The sequence below is a fragment of the Equus asinus genome, chromosome 2, assembly GCF_041296235.1.
Source record: "Equus asinus isolate D_3611 breed Donkey chromosome 2, EquAss-T2T_v2, whole genome shotgun sequence".
NCBI lineage: Eukaryota > Metazoa > Chordata > Mammalia > Perissodactyla > Equidae > Equus > Equus asinus.
Window position 1 is genome coordinate 88,233,202 of NC_091791.1, and position 27,479 is coordinate 88,260,680.

Below are 27,479 nucleotides of genomic sequence, written 5' to 3' on the forward strand. Positions count from 1 at the left end.
AACAACGGGGAAAGTAAAAAAGTCCGTGAGATTCAGTATGACTCATTCAAAATGTAGATTTTAGAAACTACAGCATTTAAGGAAAATATTAATTAGGAAAAATGATTACAGAACTGATTTTTATGACCATTATAACCTCTCTGATTTAAGAGTGTAAAACGAATACAAAGAGAAAACTGCAAGAAAAAATTCAATCCAAATAAACAAACAGATAAAAGACAGCCCTCTCAAGATCCCAAAGCACAAAGAAATGTTTGGACAAATTACAAAGAAGTTGAATGATGTTTCTTGGGACTCAATGTTATGGACGTAAGATATTTGGCCCTTGAAAGAGGCAAGCGTGGCTTTTCCCCTTCTGTTGTCAGTGTCTGCTTCGGCGGTTGCCATGGAGATCGGCTCAGGGCTAGTACACAAGCCTTTGGCTGCACTGCTAGGGGAGCCCGGAGAAAAGTGATTGCGAGCATCCCGGGGGGCCAGGCAGGGCCCCCTCCCCAGGGAAGCAGACCAGCCCTGCTGGAAGTCTGGGTGTCCTGGAGACCCTTGCAGCCACTGTGTACTTTCACCTTGCAGGCTGGCGTCAAGATTATGCTAATTAAGTCCCCCGTCGTCTGTCTCAGTGTCTTGTTGCCTGGTGACAAAGTTTCACAGCTGAGGAGGAGGAACTGAGACAACCACGGTGAGTGTTTCTCTGGTGGCAGCCCTGCATTTATGGATTTACTTTAACTTTCCCAAACAAACACTTCAAACTCTGCTTTTCTCTCTCCTCCTTTGAGTAAGCAACTCTGGAAATGCCAGTTTTCCTTGCGTGCCTTGATTACAAACCCCAGACTCGTGCTAATTTGTTATTTAGGCAAGGAGGCAGCTGGCCCTGAGCCCCGGGCAGGAGAGGCAGCTGGCTGGGTCCCAGCCGGGTGTCAGTGGGGGGCCTGGGCCGCGGGCGAGCTTGTGAAGGTTGGTGTTCGAGTCCGGGGGCTCTGGGGCACACTCTATCCTCTTTCCAAAGTCTGGGTCTCCTTGAGCGTTTTGCTGCTCCACAAGCAGGTGGAGACTGCTGTTGGAACTGCTTCTTCACCCAACTGGTTCCCCCTCTGCAGAAACTGCAAAGGGCATGCTCACTCACTCAGGAGGCTGGAGCCTGCCCTGTTCAGGCAACTTCAGCAGACCTCGCTGACGGCTGCGAACCGTAGTGGGGTTTGGGGCTCAGTCCGTCTTTTCAGAAGTCTGGAGGCACACCCCTTCCACGGGTTATCCGGAACACTGGAACCCACTAACAAGTGGGTAAGTCCGGGCTGGGCGGGGCCTGGCAAGGAGAGACTCTTCATGGAACACACTAGAACACACACCTCATGTCCCTAGTTCCATGACAGGTATAAGGGGAAAAGGTCAGCCTCCCTATTTTGAGTCTTTGTGGCTTTGAACAAGCTACTTGGCTTCTCTGAGCCTCCGTTGCCGTATCTGTTCAGTGGGGATGAAAATCAGGTGGCTGTAAGAATTACTTATAATGTCTGTAAAACGCCTGTAGGTGGTCAGTATGATCCAGACACACAGTCTAAAGGCAGGAACCTAATTTAAATGTGTTAAAAACTACGTAGTGTCCTTGCTTTGTGAAGGGTCTAGGTTCCTGGTACATTTGCAAACCATACGGCTGATATGCAAACTGAGTACTGAGGACCAGCTCCCATGCGATGAAAGATCAGGAAATGTGTACAAAGTTGCACGTCTAAGGAGGGACTGAGCTGTGACTGGGCTTCAAGCTGGGGGCGCTGCCATGCCTTCTGGACTTGACCCTCAGTGTGGAGGGGAGAAGGGAGCTGCAGAGACAGCCGCTGTCCACTCTGCAGAGTGCCTGAGCCCCTGGGTCTAGAGACCGACTTTTAGGGCCTAGGGTTTGGTGGCTCCAGCTTCCTCTTGGGGCTCCATGGGTCTCCCCCTGCTGCCTGACACTCCTTGGCTGGCAATGCTACCAAGAGCTGAGGGTGACTTCATGCTCTTTCCCTCCACCCATCATCTGGGTGATGGGAGAGTCAAAGCTAGGTGATGTGTTCTGGTCCCTGCACCCCTAGGACACAAGCTATGCAACTGGGCCACATCCCCCTCCAAATGGGCATGATGGCTACCCTCTTGCACAACCCATTGCCACTTTTCAACTGTCAATCTCTCTACCAGTGTCACGTAATAGAAGTCATGTCAACCCCCAGGGCTGGGTCTCATAACACACGTTTGCTTTCTTTTTGGTGAAGGATGAGCCTTAAGGATGGGGCTGGACTGGACTAGGATATAAGTTCCCAGAGAATTTAGCTCAGTTTAAGCCATGTCTAGAAAACATGATGAGCCAGGAGCCTGTCAGCCCAGAGAGCCAAATTTATCACAGGGCCTTGTCAAGCCAAACTTTCAGGGAAAAGCCAAATGGCAGTGAAGCCCACAGACAAGGGAGCTGAGCAGATGCTGGCTCTGCTTGACTATCATATGACTCCGACAGGGACACGATCTGGAGGCTCGGTGCTTTATGGGTAAAGCGGATGGATGGATTATTTATGCACTTATCTCATTTAATGCCCTTGGACATAAAGGTAGCACTCAATACAAAGAGGAAAAGTATATAGAAAACGCACAGAAACATCAGCCTGCTCTTGCCTTTTCTCTTTGACCCACACATGCAATTCAGAAGACTGTCCATTGATTTTGCTCCCATCACATATGCTGAATATGTACACACTCAGTGCAGGCTCCCATCCTCTCCTGCCTGCAGCTGGCCTGTCTTTATCTACTCTCGCCTCCCCATCTCTGCTGGCTTCCCAGCAGCCAGGGTACTCCTTCTAAACTTCCACATGGCCCCGCTCATGCACCCCCTGCCCTGTCCTCCTCATCTACCCTCTCCTTGCCATCTCCGCACTAGCCACCCCAGCAGCTCCCTTTTCTTAAACACACTCAGCTCCCTGCCATTGTTAGGATTTTGCACCTAGGACGCCCACTATCTGGGGTGTTCTTCCTCAAATCCTCCTGTGTGGCCTCTGCTTAAAGGCTCTGCACAAGGGTCACCTCAGAGAGGACGTCCCCAACCCTCTCAGTCTAAATTAGCACCCTCCTCCCCACACAATATTCTCTCCTGAGCCTGGGCATTCCCCTGCACACCGTCAGGTTTTATTTTTTGCAGGGCATTTACACCAACTGAAATGATTTTCGGTCTTTCTGTTTGTTTCGTTTTTATTGTTTGATTTGCTTTTTTCCTAAAATAGGAGTTTTTTGAAAAACACAACGATGTCTGTCTCATTCACCGCGTATCTCCCGACCTGACCCTGACTTACAGAATGCCTCAAGCACAAATTGTTGAATGAATGAATGATTAAGCAAGTGAGTCGCTTGGGCTGTAGCAAGCTCTAGAGGTTAAAAATGGACAAAGGTATAGTCAACTCTACAAGTGGCCATTCTTTTTCTTTTTATTATTATTAATAATTGGTGTTTAAAAGGTTGCAAAGACTTTGTGCTGGGGAATCAGCAAAGATTATTCCACAAGTCCTACATCTGGGATTAATGACCAGTGGGTAGTGTCCTGAGGTTACTAATCGGAGGGAGGCAATTGATGTGGTGCTGTCTGGTGCACCTGTCAGCCTTTTTTTCTCTTGTGAAGGCACTGACTGCAGGAGCCAGATGACCAGTCACTGAGTACCCACTGCACGCTAGTCATCGCCTCATTTACTCTTCATAACCATCTGCCATTTTCTAACCCATATTGCAGATTGGTAAACTGAGCTAATGATTAAAACCAGGTTGGCCGTGAAGGTGGGATGGAGCCCCGTTCGATTGGTCTCAAAGCCCCCTCATTCCCCGCTGCCCACGTGCCTGCCTTCTATTGAAACTTGTATACGCAACAAGAAAGGAACAGAGAAAATGGCTGATAGCTGGGCACTGCCCCTCTTTGGAAGATGCTGAAGAGCTGCCCATACTAAACCAAGTGCTGGCTGCCTTGCTTGCCATCGTCCGCACCGTTCCTACCAAGTTATATCCATTTGCCCAAAGTCATCAGAAAATGTCTCCCTCTCATTGGTGACAATGTTGAATGCTTCAGTAATAACTCCAGGTAAGCCTGATAAAGGCTGGATGAGGAAAGGGGAATCTGAACAGAGGAATTATTTCTACTGAAAATATTTAAGATTAGAAGACACAGCTTTTTGGAAAGACAGGTGCCTTACATACAAGCAATGAACCCCAAATTGCCCTTTTGCACCCTCTATCTTGAAGCATCCCTTAAAAATAAGACCGTGGTCCTTCTAATGCCCTTCACCTCTGGATGGAGAAAGTTTAGCCACTGTTTAAATAGATATCCTCCCCTACATTGCACCATATTGCGGCCACCCACACAGGAAAGGCGATGTGGTTTGTATATCACAGTCGTCTGTGCTTGACCGAGGGTTTTCAGTGCCGTGGAGGGTTGTTGGCTCTGAGAGAACATCTCTGGAGGGAAACAAGGATGGCTTCCTGAGGCTGCCTACCTCCTCCCCTTCCACGCCCCCTCTCAGCAAGACCAGGCTCACAGATGATGGGGGACAGCGTGAGGCTGCCTCAGACGACCCGACTGTCCACCGCCAGCCCAATCCATGTGGCTGCAGTTGGCGGGGACGCCTCTTGGGTGCTCTTCAATATCCTCTGCAGCTGCCGCCAGGCAAATGAGGGCTCTCAATGAACAACCATCACCACCAGTGCCATTACTAAGCACCTCCCATACCCCAAGCTGTTTCTCCTCGCATTGCCCCCTTTACCTGAGGGAACTGAGGCTCAGAGAGGGACCAGGGCTGGTCCAAGGTCACACGTCAGGAAGAAGTGGGAAGCCAGGATGTGAACCAGGCTTGTCCACCACACACCTCTGGCCCTCGACATACGTGGACGTATGTGGTCCCTTCTTGTCTTTGTCCAGGGAATGTTTTCCCAGATTTCCCTCTTTGACCCAATTATGCCCAACATTTAAAAATCTCTCTCTTACACACACCTTATTTTAAACAGGGTGGCATGAGTGACTTCAAAGAATTCACGCAATTGGAAAGGAAGTGGAACTCGGTGTGTGTATGTATGGATGTGTGTTCGTAACTTTCTTTCCTGATTGGACGTAGATTTCATATCTATTGCAGACAACTTGGAAACTACATAGACATGTAAGAAAGAAGTAAAAATAATCAGATACCATAATATCAGAGAGCATTCCTACTAATATCTAGGTATTCTTTCTTTCCACCCTTTTTCTGCAGGTGTGAGTGTGTGCATGCCCATGAGAGCACTGGGGTCATATGTACATAGAATTTTTTTGATAGCATTATATCTTAAAAATGTTCCCTTTCAGCATTTTTGGAAAACAATGTTTTTGTTTTGTTTTAGTTACTGTTTAATATTTATTTCCCTCTGTGACTACACAGTAATTGTTTAATCTATTGTCCATTGTTAGATATTTGGGTTGAGTCCGTTTGTTTTTATTATTTTAAATGGCATTGCCATAAACATATTGATGCAGAAAGTTTTGTTCTTATTTCCTGAAGAGAGATGCTTAGAAGTGGAATCTATGCTTCCCCGCTGGCCAGGGTCCCCATCTCTCCCCAGGTCCTCAGCTCCATCTCCTCAGCCCCCTTGCTTGAGCCCATCCCTTGACCCTTGCACTGCTCCATTTCTAAAGCTTTTCTTTCCCCTTGGCCAATTAAATCCAAGTTAATCCAATTAAAATGACCTCATTGTGATATCACTAACCCTCTTCCCAGCCTCTCAGCACACTCATTCTCACAGCCGAGCAATTCTTTGCACCATTATATGCATCCACCTGGGAAGAGTCCGTGTCATCATGTCATTCCCCTCTCCTCTCCACCCAGACCTCTCCCTTAAAACATATTCTGCATGTTCTGGAAATCCTTTCGAAGGAGGCAGAAAAACAAAGGGTCAAGTTGATTCCAGAGCAGCTGATTACAACCTGTGAAATCTGGGACAAAGCTTTTGTCCCAGACCTTTCCTAGGGCACAGGAAGTGGGACTGACCTTGTTAAGCACCTAGAATTGGTTCATTCAAGCAAGATCGACTGAGAGCCTACTGTGTGCCAGGCACTGGGACGCCTCAGTGGACAAGACAGATGAAGAGCTCTGAGCTCAGATGCTGGTCAGGGAGGAGAGTGAGGGACGATAAAAATACACGTAACAAGTAAGTTAGAAATATGACATTATAAAATACATTTAGGTGCTAAGTGCGATGGAAGAAAGTACAGCCTACCTGGAGGATCTGCAGGTGCCAGGGGTCGGTTTGCATTGTTAGTTGGGGGCTCAGGGTAGGCTGAGAAGGTAAAAACTTACCCAAAACTTTGAAGGAGGTGAACAGATCAGTCCAATAGATATCTGAGAGAAGAACCTTCCAGAAGAATGAAACAGTTGGAGCAAAGGCCATAAGGAGGAGCTTGCCGGGCATGTTAGAGGAACAGCCAGTGAGTCCCAGTGGCTGATGTGGCATGAGCGTTGGGGCGAGTGGTGGGGAGCCCCTCAGAGAGACTGGGGCAAGCCATGGGGGCCACCAGTAAGACTCCGGCCCTTCCTTGGGTGACACGGGAGTCACTGGAAGGCTGTGAGCCACAATGGGATGTGCTGTGATAGAAATTCTCTAGCTGCTGTGTTGAGAACAGACTGCAGAGGGACAAAGACACACAGGAGAACAAGGCAGGGGGCTACTGGGAGCGTTCCCATGAGGAAAGGGAGCACCCAGCCCAGGGTGGCGCCTGGGGAACGGGCGGATTCTGGATATATTCTGAGTGCAGAGTCAGCAGGATTTCCTGACAGATTGAACATGGAGAGTAAGAGGAAAGGTGGTGTCGAGTGGGATGCCACAGATTGGGGTCTGAACACCCGTGAGATGCCGCTGTTGTCAGCCCGGCTGGAGGCGGCTGCGGGTGGAGCTGGCTGACAGGGAGCTCAGTTTTGGATGCGCTGAGCGAGGTGTCTTCATAGCACAAGCAGAAATGTTGAGTAGGCAGTAAGATACGGAAGTCCAGAACTGGGGGAGACATGCAGGCAAGAAACAAAAGTTGGGGAGTCATTCGTGTCTAGATGCATTTAAAGAAATGAGACGAGGGGAGATCACCAAGCGATCAAGTGTAGACCAGCAAGACGAGTGTAGACAGAGAGGAGGAGCAAGTAGCTTGGCCATGGCCCCCTCGGAGCACGTGGCAGAGGCAGCTTCTAACCCAGCCTGGTCAACTCCTTGCCATGCCTGGGCTATTTCCACTGGCCCCAGTGCCCCACTCAGTGGACTGGATGTATGGGGTCTGGCACACAGTAGCTTCCTGGTGGACCCCGGACCCCATCTGGGAGCACACACTTCACGGCGAGGTGCCAGCCCAGTACAGCCCTATGGCTGATGCCAGCCTCAGGGCTGGGATTCCTTCTGTCTCAGGCAGACGTTAGAGAGGCAAGGGCATGGCCATGTCTATGATCCCCTTGGGGGAAGTGTAGGGGCTGGCCTTCTCTCCTTGGTTTGACATGTGCTGGGGACTTTTCTCACAACAGTTAGAGTATTATTTGAAAAATAAGCCAGATCATGTCTGTCCTCCTTTTTTTTTTTTTTTTTTTAATTGTTCCTCTGGCCTTCCTTCTTCCCTCCCTCCCTCCTCCCTCCTTTCCTCTATCTTCTCCCCTCCTCTCCCCTTCCTTCCTTCTTTCCTTCCTCCCTTCTCTCCCTCCCTCTTCCCTCCTCCCTTCCATGTTCTTCCTTCCTTCTCCCCCTCCTCTTCCGGTCCCTCCCCTCAGCCACCGGGCCTTTCCACCTGCTGTTTCCCCTAACTGAAAGACCCTCCCTGACTCCCTGAGTCCTCATTTCCTTCAACCTCTGCTCAGATGTCTTCTTCTCAAAGAGGCACCTCCTGGTCACCCCCACCCCCCAAAGAATGCATCCCCAACACCACTCTGACCTCTTTCGTCCTGCCTCTTTCTCTTCCCGGCACTCACGGCCGCCCTGCGGTATATGTTTGTTTGCTCTTGTGCATCTCCTCTTCTAGAACGGGAGCAGGGCCTTCATTTTGTTTGCTGCACAAAACAGCACCTCGTCCATAGTCCTTATCCAACACGTATTGTTGATGAATGAATGAATTCCAAAGGGCCATGGAAGGTTCTGCTGTTCCCTTAAAGTTGATCCTCAGGCATCACCTTAAGGTATCTCATATGTCACAACCTCACAGGCGGGCAGACTTACAGCAAAGCCCCTTGGAGCTGGGGGCTGTCCTACAGCAGATGGGGGTCCCACACAGGGGTAGCCGCCAGCATACGCCACCTGGGTACACTGGGTTCTGCACGCTGTCTCCACCCCTCAGCAAGTTCTCACTGGGCCAGATGGGGTCATGGTGCAAAAAGAATGCACACACCGCAGGGCACTTGAGGAGAAATGCCCCCAACTCTGCGACCCTGGGGGGGCTGTGCCTCAAAGGAGCCATGTCTCCCTGTCCTCCAGGATAAAGTCACCTAAAACCTAAAGGGGAGGCAGGGATGCGGCAGTAAGGAAGCATGCTAGGCCATGGAGTCTAATCGGGTTTCTGTGCACTTGGAATCTGGAGTCCTGGCTCCACTGTTGATGGGTTATGCTCCCTTCCGTGTCACACTCCCGCCCTGGCCTCCACCCGATGCACAAAGTCACCCTGCCCCCGCCCTTCAGAAGCAGCACTTTATTACCCTAGTTACAGAAGTGGGAGCTGAAGCTCAGTGGGGCTCAGGAGACTGTCCAGGGTCACCCGGATGGTCACTGGGGAGCTGGGAGGCAACCCATGTGGGTCTAAAGCCCCTGTAACTTCCCGCTGCCAAGCCACTTCTCTGAGCTCCAGTTCCCTTCTCTGCAAGCGTGGCCGTGGCCGTGGGAGACGATGCGGTAGTGTCTGTCTGACAGCAGCAGCACTTAAACCATGTTGGTTGAGACAGAATTAACGCTCAGCTCTTGGGGGTTAAAGGTGCCAGCACTGACCCTGGTTCTTCCGTTTTGCCACGTGTTGAAGTTGGTTTGTATGCTTTGAACGTGTTGGTTCATGAACAAGGCTGTTTCTAGTCTGTTAAACTAATAATCTTAATATTTTACTTTAATTGTAAGGCAGCTATTCCCTTTTGTTCGTTTAACAAATCCAATTAAAACGGAGTGCATTCAGGATTACAAAATAGATGCTATTAAACCAATAGGAAATCATCATCTTTTGTTATTGGGCCCTGTGACCCCCTGGGAACTTTTGCTCCAAATAAAAGTTGAATTCTTATTATCCTCCAGGGGGCAGGGGCCGGTGTGACCGATCACGGCTTCCCAGGCAGCACAAGAGGAGGTCCACACTGTGCTAAGAGTGGAGAAGTAAATAATAGTAGGGGGAGACGAAGCGATCCACGCCTAACTTCCCAGTAAGCTCCTCAGAGCTGCGTTGACCAGATATCCAGATGACAGCCAAATGAAGCCAGCCTGCTCATTCCCGCATAGACACTCTGTGTGCCGCAGCTCTGGCGTCATGGGAAGAGCGTGCCACCCAGAAGCTCTGGAATAAGGGGAGCTGTGTGACCTTGGATAAACCACTTTACACCCTCCCCACCCCCCCAGCATCCTTATCTTTGGGTGGGAGGGTACTCCCACCTCAAGAAAGAGTTGTGAGCACTGAATGAAACGGCAAATGGGAGGTCGGCTTGTGAAGGAGAAGGTGTGGTGTGCCTCTAAGGGCTGATGTCAAGCATGTGTGTGGGGGCGGGTGGACAGCATTATAGAGCCGACACACGGAGCCGCCCTGCGGTTTGGGAATAGCGGAGGTGCATCTTACAGGCGTTAGATTTTAAAGTGAGCCCACGTGGTGAAAATCAAACTTCAGTGGCCTGCATACAGCCCCTCAGGGCCGCTACACAGCCAGTAGCCCCCAGGGCAGAAGAGAGCCCCGTCTCTGGTGAGCACCTGGGAATGCCGTGGGCTAATGTGCTGGGGTCACGCTGGATGAAAAACTCGTGTCTTCACACTGTTGTCACATTCATTGTGGCAAGAAGCTCACACCATGGGGACCCATGGGGATTGCAGGGACTAAGGGACAACATATTTCCTGTCTCCATCACTGCCACAACTGGCTGGTGGCATTACACGTACTCTTGAAATTGTTTCTCTCTCTCATTGCCAATCTCCAAGCAGTTAGACGACTCCATTAATGCTATTAACATATCTTTAAAATTCATATTATCCAGATATATTTAGATATATACATACATATATGTGTCTGTGATAATGAGCAGCTACACGCTGGCCCCTGGGCAGTGGAGTAGACGGGCAATGGGCCGAGCTGAAATGGTTGTTCAGGGATCCTGATGTGCATGTGGTCCCTCCAAAAGGCCAGTGGAACATCTGTATTCCTGACCCCTGCAGGACTGTGACCAAAGATTGCATCTCCTCCCCCTCACTCTCCAAATGGAGCAGCTGTTTCAGCCGGCGTGCTCACCATTCCCCTTTGAGCTGCCGGCGGGAGAGCGCCATTGCTGGTCCCTGGCTAACCCGTGCCAGATTAGAATGGACCTGAGCGAGTGCTGGACTCTCTGAGTTGGATCTGAGGACTCGTTGACACTCTGGTTCCAACGTCAGAGAGCCTGTGGGTGACCAAAACCGGCAACACACCTTTCTGGGGACGTACCAGGCAGGCAGCTTTAATTTTCTGTGACAGAGGTGGCTTGCGCCGAGGGAGCACTAGGATTCCAGAATGCCTGCCCCTCCTTGGAGTCAGTGGGGACAGCAATGTGTCCCCAGGAGGAGGCATCTCCTCCTGCGAGAGCAAAGGCTACAGAAGGAAGAGAGACAAGGATCGTGGAAACATCCTAACCTTTGGTAGCAGACACATCTAGGTTTGATTTTGGCTGTGCTGGGATGTCTGTGTGAACTTGGGGAAGTCGCTTGACCTCTCTGAGCCTCAATTTTCTTATGTGAGAATTAGGATTTAGCCTTACATAGTTGCCGTGGAGGTGAGAGACACAGGAAGGGCTCGGCAGCATGCCTGCCACAGTTACTTTGGTACACATCATCTGAGTGAATGACTGTGAGTGGCTCTTGACATTAGGCAGCATTTCTGAAATGATGTCAGAAACCCCCATAACCGTGAGGTCCTGGAAGACCCCACCCCTGCTGTCTCATCTCTCTCCTGCCCATCATCCTTGTCTGTCCATCAGCTCTGCCAAGTGTCTACTGGAGCTATTCCTGTGAGCTCACAGAAATCTTTCTTCCTCTAGTCTGTCCCCTTCCTCGCAATCTGTCCTTCTGCCTACAGGAAAGACGGGTTGACATACTACAGCTGGTGGCATTTGCGGAAAAAATAAAAGCACTTCATGTTTATACCCCCAGGGAGTCTCTACTCCAAAAACCGGCTAACACTGTACAGCAAGTAGGAGAGCACACGGTTCCTGGCCCAGAGGGGGTGCTGGACAAATGCTGATTGTTCCCCCAGCGCAGACCAAGCCTGAGGCAGACATTAGTTCCTATTTCAGGGGCCTGGCCAGAGGTTCCATTCCTGCCCACTCCACAGACCGCCCCACAGAGACTACCCACATCCCCACCTGCCACGTGGCTTCCAGGGAAGGCCCAGCAGCTCGTTCTGGGAATGGGGGGAGGGCACGGGGAAGGAATTGAAACCACATGGAAGTCACAGCAGAGGGGAGGATGGCCTATTGTTACACGTCTAGTGAATGTGTCTCATGAGAGTTGGGAGAGAGAATAAATGCCATGACTTTTGAATGAGTGACTTGACTGAGGGAAGTTTGCCTTATTTCCCCTTAAGAGATGGCCCATAAGCAAAAGCTATTTCCCATCTCTATGGCATGAAGTCTGCTATGAAGTTAGTCCCAGGTACTGGCTGTGAAATGGCAGTGACTTTTGGGGTTTCAGTTCTGCCGTGTGTCCATCCTGTGTCTCAATGCATCAGTCAAAAGAGTGAAATAATTCCTGTGAGGTCAAATTAGCTAAATGTTTAAAGATATCGGATATATGCAAAGTCAGTCTTACTTAAAGATACAAAGATACACGAGTGTGAAGCACCAGATAAATTCTGTTATCACTGATCATGATGCTCTTACAATTGAAGACACTTGCAAAGACTCTGATGGCATTAAAATATAGGTTGCCGTTACATTTTTAATTTAGATATCCACGGGGTGCCCCACCATGCTGTTTGATTCACAATGACTAGATGGAAAAATTAATTAGAAATTAAAGTCAAACCAACTGGTCCAGTTTTTCCAAAGTATAAAAACCAATTGTACAAAAGAGTATATTTCGAAACTTCTCGTATTTGGGCTTCTAAGCTGTTCATATGAAGTGAAACCTGTTATTTGTCTATCCTTCCACCCATCCATCCATCATTCTATCCACCCATCCATCTATCCAGCCATCCATCCATTCATCTGTCTATCCATCTATCTATCCATCTGTTGGTTTATCTATTCATATCTCTTTGTCTCTATCACTGCCAGCTTCCTTATGGGTGCCGGTCCCACCCTGACTTGTGAGGAGTCTATGAATTGATAGTAACAGGCCATCTACCCAGTTTTAGTTGTATCAAAAGACCGTCTCTTTCACATTTCCTTTGTGAATACTTGCGCTCCTACTCAATGGGCAGACCTGGGCAGGATGCTGACCATTCAGGGTTGAATGAGAGAAGGGATGTTCTTGTCTCTGGGGGCTCCTGGCACTCATCTGCTTCTAGTAGCACTCAGCAGCTTTGGGGGTCCAGATGGACCCGGAGCAGCCCAACATAGCCTGCCCTCCAGAAGCAAGAGCAAGGGTCCCAGCCAGGGAAGGCGGCCCTGAGAAGAGGCATGAGGAGGTGGCACCTGATCCTGCTTCATCTGGCCTGGGGCTGTCTGGGGACCCAGACAGACTGGGGAGGAGGTGAAGGGCAATATCCCAGCCAGCCCTACTCTGCCTTGTGAGTGATTAATAAGGAGGCTCAGAGCCAAGGGGTCTGTCGGAGGGAAGCTCCTTAACGGAGACATAATCTGCAGACAGCTCCCGGCTGCTTCCTCCCCATCGTTCATCAGCGCTGGGAGGGCTTCCTCTCACGGTGTGGGTGGGCTGTAGGGGGCAGGCTCAGCTGAGTCCTGCTGACTGAGCTCCAGTCGACTGGAAGCACCCTTCCCATCCAGCGCCCCTCTAACCCGTGCTTAGCATGTTTGGCCTCCCTGAGCTGAACTTCATCTTAAATATAAGAAATACAAAAGACAGCCCAGGCTTCGGGGTGCTCCCGGGAATCCGGTGGCCAGCATCAGTCACAATCTAGATTTAGGTTTCTGAGTTTGGGGCCTGGCCCTGGGTATTGCTCACCCGCGTGACACAGGGGTTTGGTACATAGAAGGCTCTTGATACACTTGCTGAGGGAGTGAACAAATGAATGAATGCAGGGATAAGCACATGGACTCAGCTTAAATTAGTCCCAACAGACTAATAGGGATCAGGGACAAAGGAAACTTTACTATTTGTCCAGACCCATGGGATAGAGCAACCAAATAAAATACAGAACTAGGCGATGTTTGAGACATATGCATACTAAAAGCTATCTGGTGTTTATCTGAAGCTCAAATTTAACTTGGAATCTTGTAATTTTATTTGCTAATCTAGTAACCCGACCGTGAGGAGTAGTCGTTGATAAACACGATCAGAACACAGGCTCCCCCAATCTCTGTCCATCTTCTTTTTAATTAAGATTTTAACTCAAGCCAGTAGGACACTTTTTCTGGCACATCACCTTATGCACAGCTGTCCCCTGCAGAGTGCACATGCACAAATACGTGGTTCCACTGCAGTGCTCACATGGTACACACGTGGATGCCCTTTATGGAGCAGAACAGGGCTGAGTGGGAGCATCAAAAGTCACAGACTTCAAAGCCAGGCTGAGCAAGCAGCCATAGTAAGAGTGACAGAAATAGAATATGGGGCCCCAAATATGTTTAAGGTTTTATGAAATTTTTTAATTTACCTACAGTAAAATTGTCTTTTTTTGTATACAGCTCTCGAAGCTCTAACATATAAACAGCTTCACGTAACTACGACCACAATCAGGATACAAGCAGTTCCAGTACCCTAGAAAACTCACCGGGAGTCCCCACGCTCAAACTGCTCCCTTATAATCAAACCTTTCCCACCCCTAATTCCTGGTGACCATCCACCTGTTTTCTGTACCTATCATTGTGCCTTTTCCAGAATGTCATAGAAAGCAATCATTCACTATGTAGACTTTTGAGATTGGCTTCTGTTACTCAGCAAAATGCCTTTGAGATTCATCCAAGTTGTTATTCGCATCAGAAATTCATCCTCTTTATGCTTAATAGTATTCCATCATAAGGATATGCCACAATTTATTTATCCGCCCACCCACTGAAAGACATTTGTTTTTTTTTCTTTCTATTTTTGGCAATTATGAATAGAGAAACTATAAACGCATTGAACAAGTTTTTGCTTGTTCAATTGAATCTGAGTTTTTGTTTTTCTAGGGTAAATACCTACTTGGGGAAATGACAGGTCACATAATAAGTCTATGCTTAATTTTATAAGAAATTGTCAAACTATTTCTCAGAGTGATGGCAGCATTTTGAATTTCCATCAGCAATATATGAGTGCTCTAGCTGTTCCACATCATCACCGAATCTTCCTACTATTGGTTTTTATATTTTATTTTTTATTTTAGACATTCTAATAACTGTGTAGTGGTATCTGATTGTGATTTTAATTTGCATTTCCCTAGTGACTAATAATGTTGAGCAACTTTTTATGGGCTCATTTGCCAACCACATTACTTCCATGGGGAAATGTCTTAAATCTCTTGGGCATTTTTTTTCATTGCATTGTTTACTTTCTTACTGTTGACCTTGAGTTCTTTATAGATTCTGGATACTCGTGCTTTGTTGGATATGCGATTTGCAAATATTTTCTTCCAGTCTGAAGATTGTTTTTTCATTCTTAACAGTTCTGGGTTTTGGTTTCGTTTTTACAGAGCAAAAATTTTATAATTTGTTGTAGTCTAATTTGTCAACATTTTCTTTTATGGATTGTACTTTTGCCTAACTCAAGGTCATGAAGATGTTCTCCCATGTTTTCTTTTAAAAGTTTAATGGTTTTACATTTTACGCTCATATCTATGATCCATTTTGAGTTAATCTGAGTTAATTTCATTAGGTTGAGATTCAATTATTTTCATGATGTAACGAATTGTTCCAACATCATTTGTTGAAAAGTTTGTTTTTCCATCGAATTTCCTTTGAGCTTTTGTCAAAAACTGACTGATCCTACTGGCCAGATTTATGTGGATCTATTTCCGGGCTCTGTTTTCTATTTCACTGAGCTACATATCCTACCCTTCACCAATACCACAAGTTGTAATTACATGGGAAGTTTTAAAATAGAGAAGCATGAATCCTCCAATTTTATTTTTCTTTTTCAAAATTCTTTCAGATTTCTAGTTTCTTTTCCTTTCAATATAAATTTTAGAATCAGCTCATTCATATGTACATATAATCCTGCCATAATTTTTATTGGAATCACATTGATCTTTAGATCAATTTGGGAAGAATTGGCATCAAGACATTGAGTCTTCCCATTCATTAACATGGTATGTTTCTCTATTTAGTTAGATTTTCTTTGCTTTCTTTCATCAGTGTTTTGTAATTTTTATCAGGGAAATCCTGCAGATTCTTATTACTTATGTGAAATACATAAGTATTTTATTTTTTGAAGCACTATTATTTTCAAATTTCAGTTTCCACTTGTTCACTGCTCCTATATAGAAATTCAGAGGGGTTTTGTATATTACCCTTGTATCCTGCTTTTGTTGCATACCGTAAGTTTTGATATGTTCTACTTTTATTTTTGTTCAGTTCAAAATATTTTCTAATTTCCATTGAGACTTCTCGGATTGACTCATGGATTATTTATAAATATGTTTAATTACTATTTGGAGATTCTCCAGTTATCATTCTGATATTGATTTCTAATTGAATTCCATTATTTTCAGAGAACATTGTTTGTATGGTTTCTATTCATTTATATTTGTTAAGGATTGTTTCATGTCCAAAAATACAGTCTGTATTTGTGAATGTCACACGTGCACTTGAAAAGAATGTGTATTCTCTTACCGGATACAGGGGTTTATACACATCAATTAGATCCAGTTGGCTGATGGTAATGTTCAGTTCTTCTACACCAGTAGGTCTCATCTGAGGGCAATTTTGCCCCCAGTGGACAGCTGGCAATGCTTAGAAACATTATTGGTTGTTACAACTAGTAGAGCGCTACTGGCATTTAGCGGGTAGAATCTTCTGGTCTTCTGGTGCTAAACATCCTGCAATGCACAGGACAGTCCTTCCCCCATCACTGCCCCACCCCTGCCAACAACCAAGGATTAACCAGCCCCAAATGTCAAGAGAGCCAAGGTTGAGAAACCCTGTTCTTTGTTGATCTCCTCTCTACTTGTTTTACTGATTTTTGACAGAGAAGTGTTGATGTCTCCAACTCTAATTATAGATTTGTCCATTTCTTTTTTCCATTTTATCAGTTTTTGCTTCATTTATATCAAAGCTCTGTTGTTAAGTACATCCCCATTTAGGATTTTTGTATCTTTTTTGGTACAGTGTCCCTTTTATCATTATGTAGTGTTCTTTCTAATCTCAGGTAAATTTTCATGCTCTGAAATATACTTTGCCTGATATCAATAAAGTCACTCCAGTTTCCCTTTAGTTTTTGCATAGTAGGTCTTTTTCCATTCTTTTAGTTTAACTTTTGTTTATTTAAAGTAGATTTCTTATAGATAGCATATAATTGGGTCTTTTTCTTTTATTTTCCATTCTGATAATTATGCTTTTAATTGGTTTGTTTAAGTCATTTTCATTTAATGTGAGTCAAATTGATATGATTGAATTTAGGTCTACTGTTTTAATAGTTTTTTGATTGTTCCATTTCCCTTTCCTTGCTTTCTTTTAGATCATCTGAATTATTTTTACTGTTTCATTTTAATTTATATATTTAGTTTTTTACTGTGTCTCTTTAAATATTGTTTTGGTAATTGCTCTGGAGATCAAAGTATACATAACTTTCCACACCTACTTAAAATTAACATTTTACCACTTCAAAAGCATTGCGAAACCTTACCTGTACCATATAGGTCCCATTAACGTCCCTCATTATGTTGTAGTCGTTGTATGTATTCCATGTACATACACTGAAAACCCCATCAGACAGTGTCATAATTTTTACTTTCAACCACCACACATATTTTAAAGGTCTTAAAAGGAGAAAAATAGTCTACTGTATTTACCACATATTCCCAAAGTCCACGTTTCTCTCTAGTACAGTAGTCCCCCGTTCTCCGTGACTTTTCTTTCTGAGGTTTCAGTTATCTGCAGTCAACTACGGTCCAAAAATATCAAATGGATAATTCTACAAATAAACAATTCCTAAGTTTTAAACTGCGCACCATTCTAGGTAATACGATGAAACCTCACGCGGTCCTGCTCAGTCCTGCCTGGGACCTGAATCACCCCTTTGTCTGGTGTATCTGCATTGTTTATGCTACCCGCCCGGTAGTACTTAGCAGCCATCTCAGTTATCAGATCACTGTCATGGTGGCACAGTGCTTGTCTTCTAGTAACCCTCGTTTTACTTAACAACGACCCCAAAGCGATGCTTGCAATTGGGACATGCCAAAGAGAAGCCGTAAGGCGCTTCCTTTAAGTGAAAAGGTGAAAGTTCTCGACTTAATATGAAAAAAAATTGGATGCCGAGTTTGCTAAGATCTATGGCAACTTTTACTACAGTATATTGCTATAACTGTTCTATTTTGATATTAGTTATTGTTGTTAATCTCTCACTATGCCTAATTTTTTAAACTTTATCACAGGTATGTATGCATAGGAAAAAACATAGTATATATAGGATTCGGTACCTTCTGCCATTTCAGGCAGCCATTGGGGGTCTTAGAACATACCCCCGTGGCTAACGGGGGACACTGCATTACTTTCCTTTCATCTGAAGAACTTCCTTTAGCATTTATTTCACAACGGCTCAGCTAGTGGCAAATCCTTTTATTTTTCATTCATCTGAGACTGTCTTTATTTTGCCTTTGTTCATAAAGGATGCCTTTATCCACTGTTTGGTTGATAATTCTTTTCTTTCAGCACTTTAAAAAAGATTTTTCCGGTACCTTACGCTTCCACGGTTTCTAACAAGAAACATGTGGTCTTTCGTATTACTGTTCCCCTGTAGGTTATGTGTCATTTTTCTCTGCAGCTTTTAAATATTTTTCTTAATTTTGATCAGTTTGATTATGTGTCAAAATGTGGATTTCTTTGAGTTTATCCTATTTGAAGTTCACTGAGCTTCCTGCAGCTGTAATTTTTATGTCTTTCACCAACTTTTGGAAGTTTTTTATCCATTTTCCTTCAAATTTTCTGCACCACAACTCTTTTTTCCCGTCCTTCTTCTAGGATATATCCATATATCGATATCAACATGGATCTATATATGTTTTAGCAGGCAACCACAGGCTACAAGTTCTGGCAAACCTTCTGTAGATACTACAGACTGTGGTTATAATGTCCTTTCAGTTTTCAAAGAATTGCCAGTGCCTTTTGAATCAGTCCCTCATGTTACCCCTCAGGCACGAGTCTGGAACCTGCACAGTGGTCTCGCTCTTAGCTCAAGTCTCAAAGCCTGGGTTCAGGGTACTAAAGACTCTGTTCAGGGATTCATCCAGCTCAGGGCACATGCAGAAGTTCATATACAACTTTATTAAACTCCCACCTCTTTGCAATCTTTCCAATACTTTGTGCCTCCCCAGGAGATGCAACCCACCCCCCCCCCCCAACCGTAGTCTGCTGACTAGAAATCCAGGATTTTGTTTTCTAAATCTGCTGTATACTTTCTGCCACTGTTTCTGCCTCCAGGGCCAAGTAGCAGTAGGACAGAGAGAAAAAAAACAACCTCCATGTTCTTGGGACCACAGTTTGTCAGTGACAACTGTTTTCCTCCCTCAGTTTTCAGTGCCTGCCTGGCCTGGCTGACTCCAGCGATACAGGAGTGCCCGGGGCTGAGGCGGGAGAGAAGGGAAAAAACAAACCAAGAAAAAACAGATCTGCTTCACTCTCGCTGACCCGAAAAGGCCCCCTTGCCTGTTCCTTGGCCAGGGAGAAAAGCTTTTCTTGGAAATCATTCTATCATCCCCAGTGCAAAGCTGGTCTTACTTTTGAGTTCCATCTCCAGTCTTTCTGTTTCTCTTCAGAGAACTGAGAGAGCCGCTTGGCGCATACTGTCTAGAGTCTTCAGTTGCATTCAATGAGCGAGATGGGACGGAGGGCACTTACTCCGTCCCAACTGTGACTGGAACCCCACCTGTCATTTTTAAGCTGCTTTATCCCATCTGGTTCCTCAGAGCTGCATCATATAGAAACTTCAGTTCTGGTGAACACAGGCCCGCCTTTGGTGACCAGCCAACTATGCATGAATGTGGTTGGTCCATTGTTTTTAAAGAACAGGTTCAGCTTACAAGTCCTGCTCAAAAGAACGCAATGCTGCTGGGAGCTGAGAGCACTCTCAATGCCTCACCATAGAGACCTCCATCCATCCCAAGAGGGTCTGACGCAGCAGCACTTGCCAGAGTGCGACCCTGTGACCTTCACCTGGGAGTGGCAATACAGTCATGGATCGCTTAAGGGTGGAGACACATTCTGAGAAATGCGTTACGCGATTTCGTGGTTGTGTGAACATCACAGAGTGCATTTATACAAACCTACATGGTATAGCCTACTACACACCTAGGCTGTATGGTACTCATCTTACGGAACCCCCGTCATACATGCAGTCTGTCGTTGACCGAAACATCGTTATATGGCCCATGACTGTAGTGGGATTCATCGTAAACAATTATAGTAAGTGGAAGGCAATTTTTACCCGCGTCTCCTTGACACTGAGGATTATTGTACGAGGAGAACGTGATAATGGGCTCACACAGCTGAGTGCTGGCGCTTCATGTGTCGTATGAACTTCGTTCCTGATAAAGGGCCTGAAAGATGAAGTACAGAAACGCCAGGGCACCCCTCCCGCCCATCCCTGGGGGGAAATGGAGGCAACACAAGCATTTGTCTCCTGACAGCACACTTCTGTCTGCCATGGGAGCTTGGTCCGAAATAGAAAATCAGCAAGCAAGAAACACGAAGGTTTAGAAAAGAAAAGAGCCTCTAGACCAGGACAGAACAGTCTGCATCGTCTTCGAGCGGCAGACCTGCCTCACTCCCCAGCCCTAGTTCTCCTCCCTTTACAATGGGGATAATTCTATGGCTCTTGCTGGGTTGTTGAGGATTCAAATCAATATACCCAAAGCTCCTGACAATCATATTTAATAGTTAACATTAATCAAGCTTATACTGTGTGCTAGGGCCTGTTGTAAGCACTTTATGGTTTAGATCATTTACAATGCCTAAGAGCCCTGTAAGGGGACTGTTTTCACAAATGAGGAGACTGAGGCACTGATAATTTAAGAGAGTAGTTCGTGGCAGAGCTGGATTTCTACGCCAAGCATCCTGAGGCCAGAGTCTACCGCTCACGCTGTACCTCCTGCTTCTCCGTACAGTGCAGTCATAACTATCACACGCCCACCCACGCGGAGGGGTCTACAGGTGAATTTCAGTGTGAAGGATGTAAGAGGAGGAAGGGAGGGGGGCGGGAGGTGGGAAAAGGCAGCATTCTCTTTTATGTTCTGCCAGGCTCAACCCTGGCCCCCTCCATGCTCATGGGCATGGTATAGGCACATCCTCTTACTCGTGGGCTGAGCAAAAGACTTTTCTGTGCTGCTCCTGTTACCCTGCAGGTATAGTAGCCAAGGCCTGACTGGTTCCTCTGCGCTCAGAAGGTCAAGAAAGATGTAATGCTTAAGTCCGTCTTAACTCCCACCTTACTCCCTTATACCCAGACTATGCTGCTTCTGAGAACTCAGCAGACCCACCCCGGGAATTGGTGGGATAACTCAAAGGAAACCCTAGATTTATGTGAGGGTCTGGCAAGTGGTAATATCCAAGAACACACATGCACACGTGGCCCCGGGCAAGGGGAGGAAGGAATATGTGAAAGTCCAGGACCATGGGGAGATTCCTAAGTTAGGGAATGGCACAGCCGGAGGGGCATCGAGCATCCTTCAGGCCAGCCCTGCACCTCCCATTTTACATCTCAGAACACTGAGGTCTGAAGAGGGCATTGAGTTTGCTGAAGGTCTTTGCCTAGGTTACTTCTGTTGATGCCCTAACTTCTCTCCACTCTCCTCTTTCTCTCCTTTTAAACTATTAAGGAGCAAAACACTGTGATTCGGGGGGAATCCAGTACACTTATAGCACCTCCTAACTAGATATTTTTTTCTTCCCATCAGAGTATATCTTCTAGCAGTTTCATGTGACTTTTTCCTCAAACTAATCACCTCCCGATCAGAACAACATACTTCAGACATACTCCCTCACTAAAACAACATGGCCAAGGGCGGGAAAGTCCCCAAGGGCAAGAAGATCACCCTCAAGGTGGCCAAGAATTGTATCAAAGTCACATTTGATGGGAGAAAACGCCTTGACTTGAGCAAGATGGGACTTACTAACTTTCCCAAGTGTATTCTGCGACTGAATGATGTGGACGAGCTCGACCTCAGCCGGAATTTGATTCGGAAGATCCCTGACTCCATCTCCAAATTCCAGAATCTACGATGGCTGGACCTGCACAGCAACTACATTGACAAGCTCCCCGAGTCCATTGGCCAGATGACTACTCTGCTCTACCTCAATGTCAGCAACAACAGGCTGACCACCAACGGGCTGCCGGTGGAGCTCAACCAGCTCAAGAACATCCGCACTGTGAATTTCGGCTTGAACCACCTGGACAGCGTGCCCACCACGCTGGGAGCTCTGAAGGAGCTCCATGAGGTGGGCCTCCACGACAACCTGCTGAACAGCATTCCCCACAGCATCGTCAAGCTCCCGAAGCTGAAAAAGCTGAACACAAAGCGAAACCCCTTTCCCAAACCAGAAGAGTTGGATACGTTCGTAGATTCCATCAAAAGGCTGGACAACTTATATCTAGTGGATGAGAAGGATCTGTGTGGGCCTTGCCTGAGAAAATGCCAGCTGGCCCGGGACAAGCTGAACAAAATAAAGAACATGGCCACAGCGACACCCAGAAAGGCCATCTTTTCCAGTTTGATCGCGCCCAACTCCATGGCCAAGGAGTCCCAGGAGGAGTGGAGGTGACATGGGACCCTGATCCTGGGGCAGGAAGGGAAAAGGGAGGGAAGGAAGATGGCAGTGGGTGGCCTCCCCAGGAAACTGAGGGACTCCCCCATGACTGCAATAGCTCCTCCAGCCTAGCCCATAAAACACCTCTGCCGACTTCCTTGCCTTGTGATTTTGTTGACTGACGGGCTTTTCGTTCTTTGCCATTCCGCACGTTTCTCTCTTCTCTGCACGTGCACACCCACACATACAGGCACGATGAGTCAGAAAAGGGCCATCCATCTCTCTTCTGCCCCAGAACTCTCCTGCTTACAGCTGGTGGCTGTAATACTGGTGGCACCTGATACTGCCAGCACACTCTTAGTCTCATGAGCACGTACATTTCAGAACCAACCATCAGCTCCCGAATGTGGGCTTGTTCTGTGGGAAGGCTTTGGGTCAGGGCTTCAAAGGTCAGGAATCTCAGAGCATGGGTTGGTCGGAGGGCAGACAGACACTCAGTCTTGGGAAGGGGATAAACCTGGGCCACAGAGCTGGACAGATATTATCATTGAGTATTGGCAGGTGACATCTTGGGCTCAAAGCAGTACCATCTTTTTCTCATCTGCGCTTGCATCATTTGCTCTGGGGGCTTTCTAGACTAAACTTGGAGCCTATGACTGGCTGTAAATGAATGAGGTTGCACGTCCATCTTATTATGTCCAACGCTTTTTCGGACCCTTGTGGGAGTCCGAAAGAGGAAGAATGGGTGCAGGTATGGGTTGATGCAGTCAATAAATCAATACGGTATTAAGCATGGTGCTAGGAGCAGGGACTATGTCCAGTGAGGGGAAGCTTGGCTCGCCCTATGCAACCTTTAGGAAAGACCAGTTGAAAGAAGACAGGGCAGAATGTCACTGTCTGAGGAAGTTATGAGATCAGGGCTGGATGATGTGCAGGGCTGGCCTGGTATAAAGAAGAGCCAAAGATTCTGGAGTTGGAAGATCTAAGTCCAGGGAAGCTCTGCTTCTTGCTTGCCATCTCTTGGGTATCTCATTTCGCTTTGGTTCCCTCATCTGTAAAGGGGCAGTGACATTGGCTCCAATCCCAAAGGTCGCTGTGTATCGAAAGCAGGTGGCACACAGAGTAGGTACTCCAGAGAAGTCAGTGCTCAGTACCACCTTGGGCAGTGTCCCTGGTCACACTAGATCTTTTGGCAGAAGTGACAAGGGCAGAGTCAATCCTCACAGTAGCTGAGAGCTTTCTCTGTACCACTCACTCGCACCTTCACATGGCCTAAAAGAAAGAAATCCTTAGGAAAGCTTTTTTTTTTTTTTGAAAAGTCAAGACTTTCCCGTGTTGGTGGCAAGTTCCAGAGAGGTCAATGGAAAGCCCTAAGGGATGTCCCTTTGTTCAGTGGGACCAGCTTATTGTTCACATTTTAACCACAGCAGACAGCAGAGTTCCTTTCTTCCCTCCTCACTGCTTATCTTCCCTTGCAATGCTTAGCTGTGACAACTTTACCATATTTCCAAAATCTGAGGATCGAGATTCAAACTCCCTTTTTCAGCTTTCCCCTTTACTAAATGTTTTCCATCATAAAAGTAACAAAGCCACAACACAGTTTTAAATATAACAGCTTAAACTATCCACAGTTCCACCACGTAAGCCAGCTACAATACTGACAGGTTTCTTTACTGGTTATTTTTCTGTGTATATTTTTATATGTAGTTAAAATTATAGCAGTCACGTCATTTTTATCCTGCTTTGAAACCCATGCTGTTACGCAGTCTTAATAACCACAATTTAAAATATCTGCGAAATAGTTAAACATGGATATACATCACTATAAGCCACTGTTAGGCATTTAAGTTGTTTCCGGTTTTTCACTAATAGAAATAGTTCTGTGATGAATGCTTGTATGATTAAGATTTTTAACATATTTTGCACTATTTCCTTGGTATAGCTTCATCATTGCAAATATTGTGTTAAAGGGTGTGGTTTTTAAAATAATTTTTGATACATACTATCAAGTAGCTGTAAAAAGTTTACATATACTTATATATCTGCCATCAAATGAACCCGTTTCACTGCACCCTTGCCAGCACTGAGTATCATCTTTACATTTTTCTCTGCTTTTAATGTCTGAAGTAATTTATTAGAAGCCCTTTGGAAGATGAACAGAGTGGTTGCATGTGTGAAGTGCCTGATGAGATGTTGTGTCTTAGGCTCAGGAGCCACCACTAGGCCGTTGGGCCTTGAACAATTCCCTAAGGCAGCCATCCTGCTACTTTAGCTGCTTCATCTCTGATGCAGGAAGGACAGAATCCACGCAGGAGCACATGATCCAAACTGGGAGGGGTGGCTTGTTATTTTGGGTACCGCCCATTTCCATTCCTCCCGCTTGAGACACTTTTTCTTTAGAATAAGTGTTCCCTTCTTAGTCATAAAAAAAGATGAGCAAAGAACGGGAGTTAAGAAAAAAGATCTCCCCGTGCCCCTTGGAAGGCCGTGGGTTTGCCCCTCTACTCCGTCTCCTGCTCCATCACAGCCCACTTCTCCCACTGCACTTGGTCCTCAAAATCCTTCTCCAGCCACCTCTCCTGGATTCACTGCCGACTAAGTGGTTGGCATGCAAGGTGACCCTGATGTGCCATTCTCCACCCAGGTGTTTTGTTACGCTTTCATGCTTCTGGCCATGTCTCAGGAAGGGGTCGTAAGGGCACTGAACTTCACCAGGATTGAGAACTAAATGGGCGGGGGCTTTGACTTGCTGCAGGAAATGTTCACGTTAGACGCCTTGTCAGCCAGGAAACCCTGGCAGGCGGATGAAGCAAAGCCTGGCGATAGAGATCAGTCGGGAGTCGCCTTCTACATTTTAATTCTTTTTCTGTCAGGGAAAAGGTTTGATGTTGACATTCCTTCATGCTCTAAAATACCAGTCACTTTTACTTCCTGGAAATTGTATTAGGTCTCAAAACACTTGATAGGAAGACCATGGGATTTCTCTTTCCTCATAGAACGAAAATCCTATTCATGCTAACCCAGTCACCACCTCCTCCGAAAGCCGGGCATGACCTAGGTGACCCCCGTCTGACCTCTGCCCTTGCTGTGTTTTGCCCCCATGACCTGGAGTAACTGCCTCAGCCTTGTGTCTCCATCCGCAGGGTATGCTCAGCATCTCCCTAGAGTAGCTTATGGCCGAAACCTGAAGACTAGTCAGCCAACAAGAACAAACAGCTCTGCAGGAGAAGAGAGAGCGCGGCAGGGGAACGTTCTGGAAGCCAGGCTCTCTGGTGCTGGCCAAGCCACTGACTCGTGTCTTAGGTTCACTTTGTCTCTCTTTGCTTTAGGACATCTGCGTGTGAAAATGACTTTGGGAAATATTTGGTATGGTTTTCTTAAGGTATTGAAAGGAAATATTTAATAAAATGATAGATATGAATTATAGGCCAAGATTTAGAAGAAGACTTTAAGACTTAAAGACTTAGGGTTTCTACATTTCACTTGAACTGTTAAAACCTCAACACCAGTCGCCTGTGATCAATTATATATAATGCAACACCTCCAGCAACTAAAACTTATACAAAAAATTCATATAAAGAAATATACTCAAAAATGCTATAGACAAATCTAAGTAGAATTTTAACAAGTCTTTCAGTAATGCACAGATAGGCATGAAAAAGAAAACAGAGAAATGAACGACAAGGAAAAGAATAGGAAACAAAAAATAATATGGCAGATTTATGTGTTATCATTTTAATAATTACATTAAATGTAAACAGTCTTCTTTATTTGTAAAAGGCTCAAACTAGGAACAGCCAAATTTCCCTCAGTAGACAAATGCTTAAAAAAACTCTGGCATAGCCATATCATGGAATACTACTCAGAGATGAAAATGATGATACCAATGATACAGCCAACAACGTGGATGGATCTCAATGGGATTATTATGAGTAAAAAAGGCCAATCTCCAAAGATCACATACTCTATGATTCCATTTATAGGACAGTCTCTAAATGAAAAAATAACAGAGATGGAAAACGGATGAGTGGGTACCAGACTTTAAGCCTGATGGGGGTGGCAGAGTGTGGGCATGACCATAAACTGGTAGCACAACAGATGTCTTTGTAGTGATAAAAATCATCATGTATGTTGATAGTGGTGGTGGTTATGAGTTTACACGTATGATAAAATGACTCAGAACTATGCACACATATTGTACCAATGTCGATTTCCTGGTTTTGAAATTTACTATAGTTACATAAGATGTAACCATTGCAGGAAATTATGTGTATTATTTTTGCAACTTCCTGTGAACCCATAGTTATTTTCAAATAAAAAAAATTAAAAACCATCTTGCAGCCTAGATGCAGCAATAAACAGATCCTTGTACATCTGCCAAGTGCTAATTGATGACAACCTTAACGTTCCTCAACCATCCCAGAGTTAAGGCATTTCAGGAGAAAGAGGACCTCAACCTCAGTTCAGTGGACCAATCTAAAGTTATCCGTTGACTTTGTCCTTGAAGATTCCTAAGAAAGATGCTGAAATAACGAAAAGACAATGCATGGATTCTCTATCCATGTTCCAGGGGCTCTGGTGATGGCTGGGCACAAATAGCAAGTAGGATGGGGGACCTGGAACCAGCAAGTTGCTCTCTTCACAGTTCTGAGTTATCACACCTTGCCCCTACCCTCATGGAAGCAACATGACTGGGTGTTACTGGAAGGACACCAGGCTTGGTGCAGAGAGTGGGGCTTAAGTCAGGCTTCTGCCTAGAAATGGGTCTAACGTCATGGCTAAGGATGGAGCCAAGAGGAGACATGAGCAAGAAGGACAAAGAGTAATATGGAAGGTCTGAGCACCACCTACTGAAGGTCACCGAGCTCTGTTGCCTGTGCCCGTTGAGCCAAGAATGTGAAAAGCTTCTAAACGCTGGGGCGCTCATTACCCCACCAGGTTGTTTATTTCACCTCTGGTTCTAGCAATTCTGCTCTAAACTTGGGGGTCTGAGTCTCTCCAATTGCCCTCCCTTGTGCTTTACCGAGAAGCCCAAGGAGCAGGGTTCTCTCCCCAGTGGTGGAGCTGAAGTTCTCTTTATGAAAGTGATCATGTACATTACAGATTCTTAGCCTGCCAGCCGATCAACAGTGCTGACCTCTGATGAGCAGGGCTGAAGGAGCAGAAGTGGTGGGGAGGAGGGGTACTTGAATTTTAGCCCCCATGTGGCCATCAGTGCTGCCTCTGCGAGTGTGA

The 27,479-nt window shown here is 46.1% G+C and overlaps 2 protein-coding genes across 10 annotated transcripts in view; one reads left to right on the forward strand and one right to left on the reverse strand.

The window, feature by feature from the left end:
* The window catches only part of WDFY4 (WDFY family member 4), a 301,742-nt gene that overhangs the window by 48,614 nt on the left and 225,649 nt on the right, over positions 1-27,479 (reverse strand). The window lies entirely within an intron of this gene.
* Positions 409-26,613, forward strand: LRRC18 (leucine rich repeat containing 18). 2 transcript variants are annotated; one of them, XM_014841548.3, is made up of 3 exons: positions 409-676; positions 21,395-22,255; positions 25,388-26,613. In XM_014841548.3, exons 2-3 carry the CDS (start codon positions 21,492-21,494, stop codon positions 25,407-25,409), a joined length of 786 nt encoding a protein of 261 aa, XP_014697034.1. In that variant the 5' UTR covers positions 409-676; positions 21,395-21,491; the 3' UTR covers positions 25,410-26,613. The 2 variants fall into 2 exon arrangements, with proteins under 2 accessions (XP_014697034.1, XP_014697036.1); XM_014841550.3 differs by lacking the exon at positions 25,388-26,613 and having other exon boundaries at positions 436-676; positions 21,395-22,401.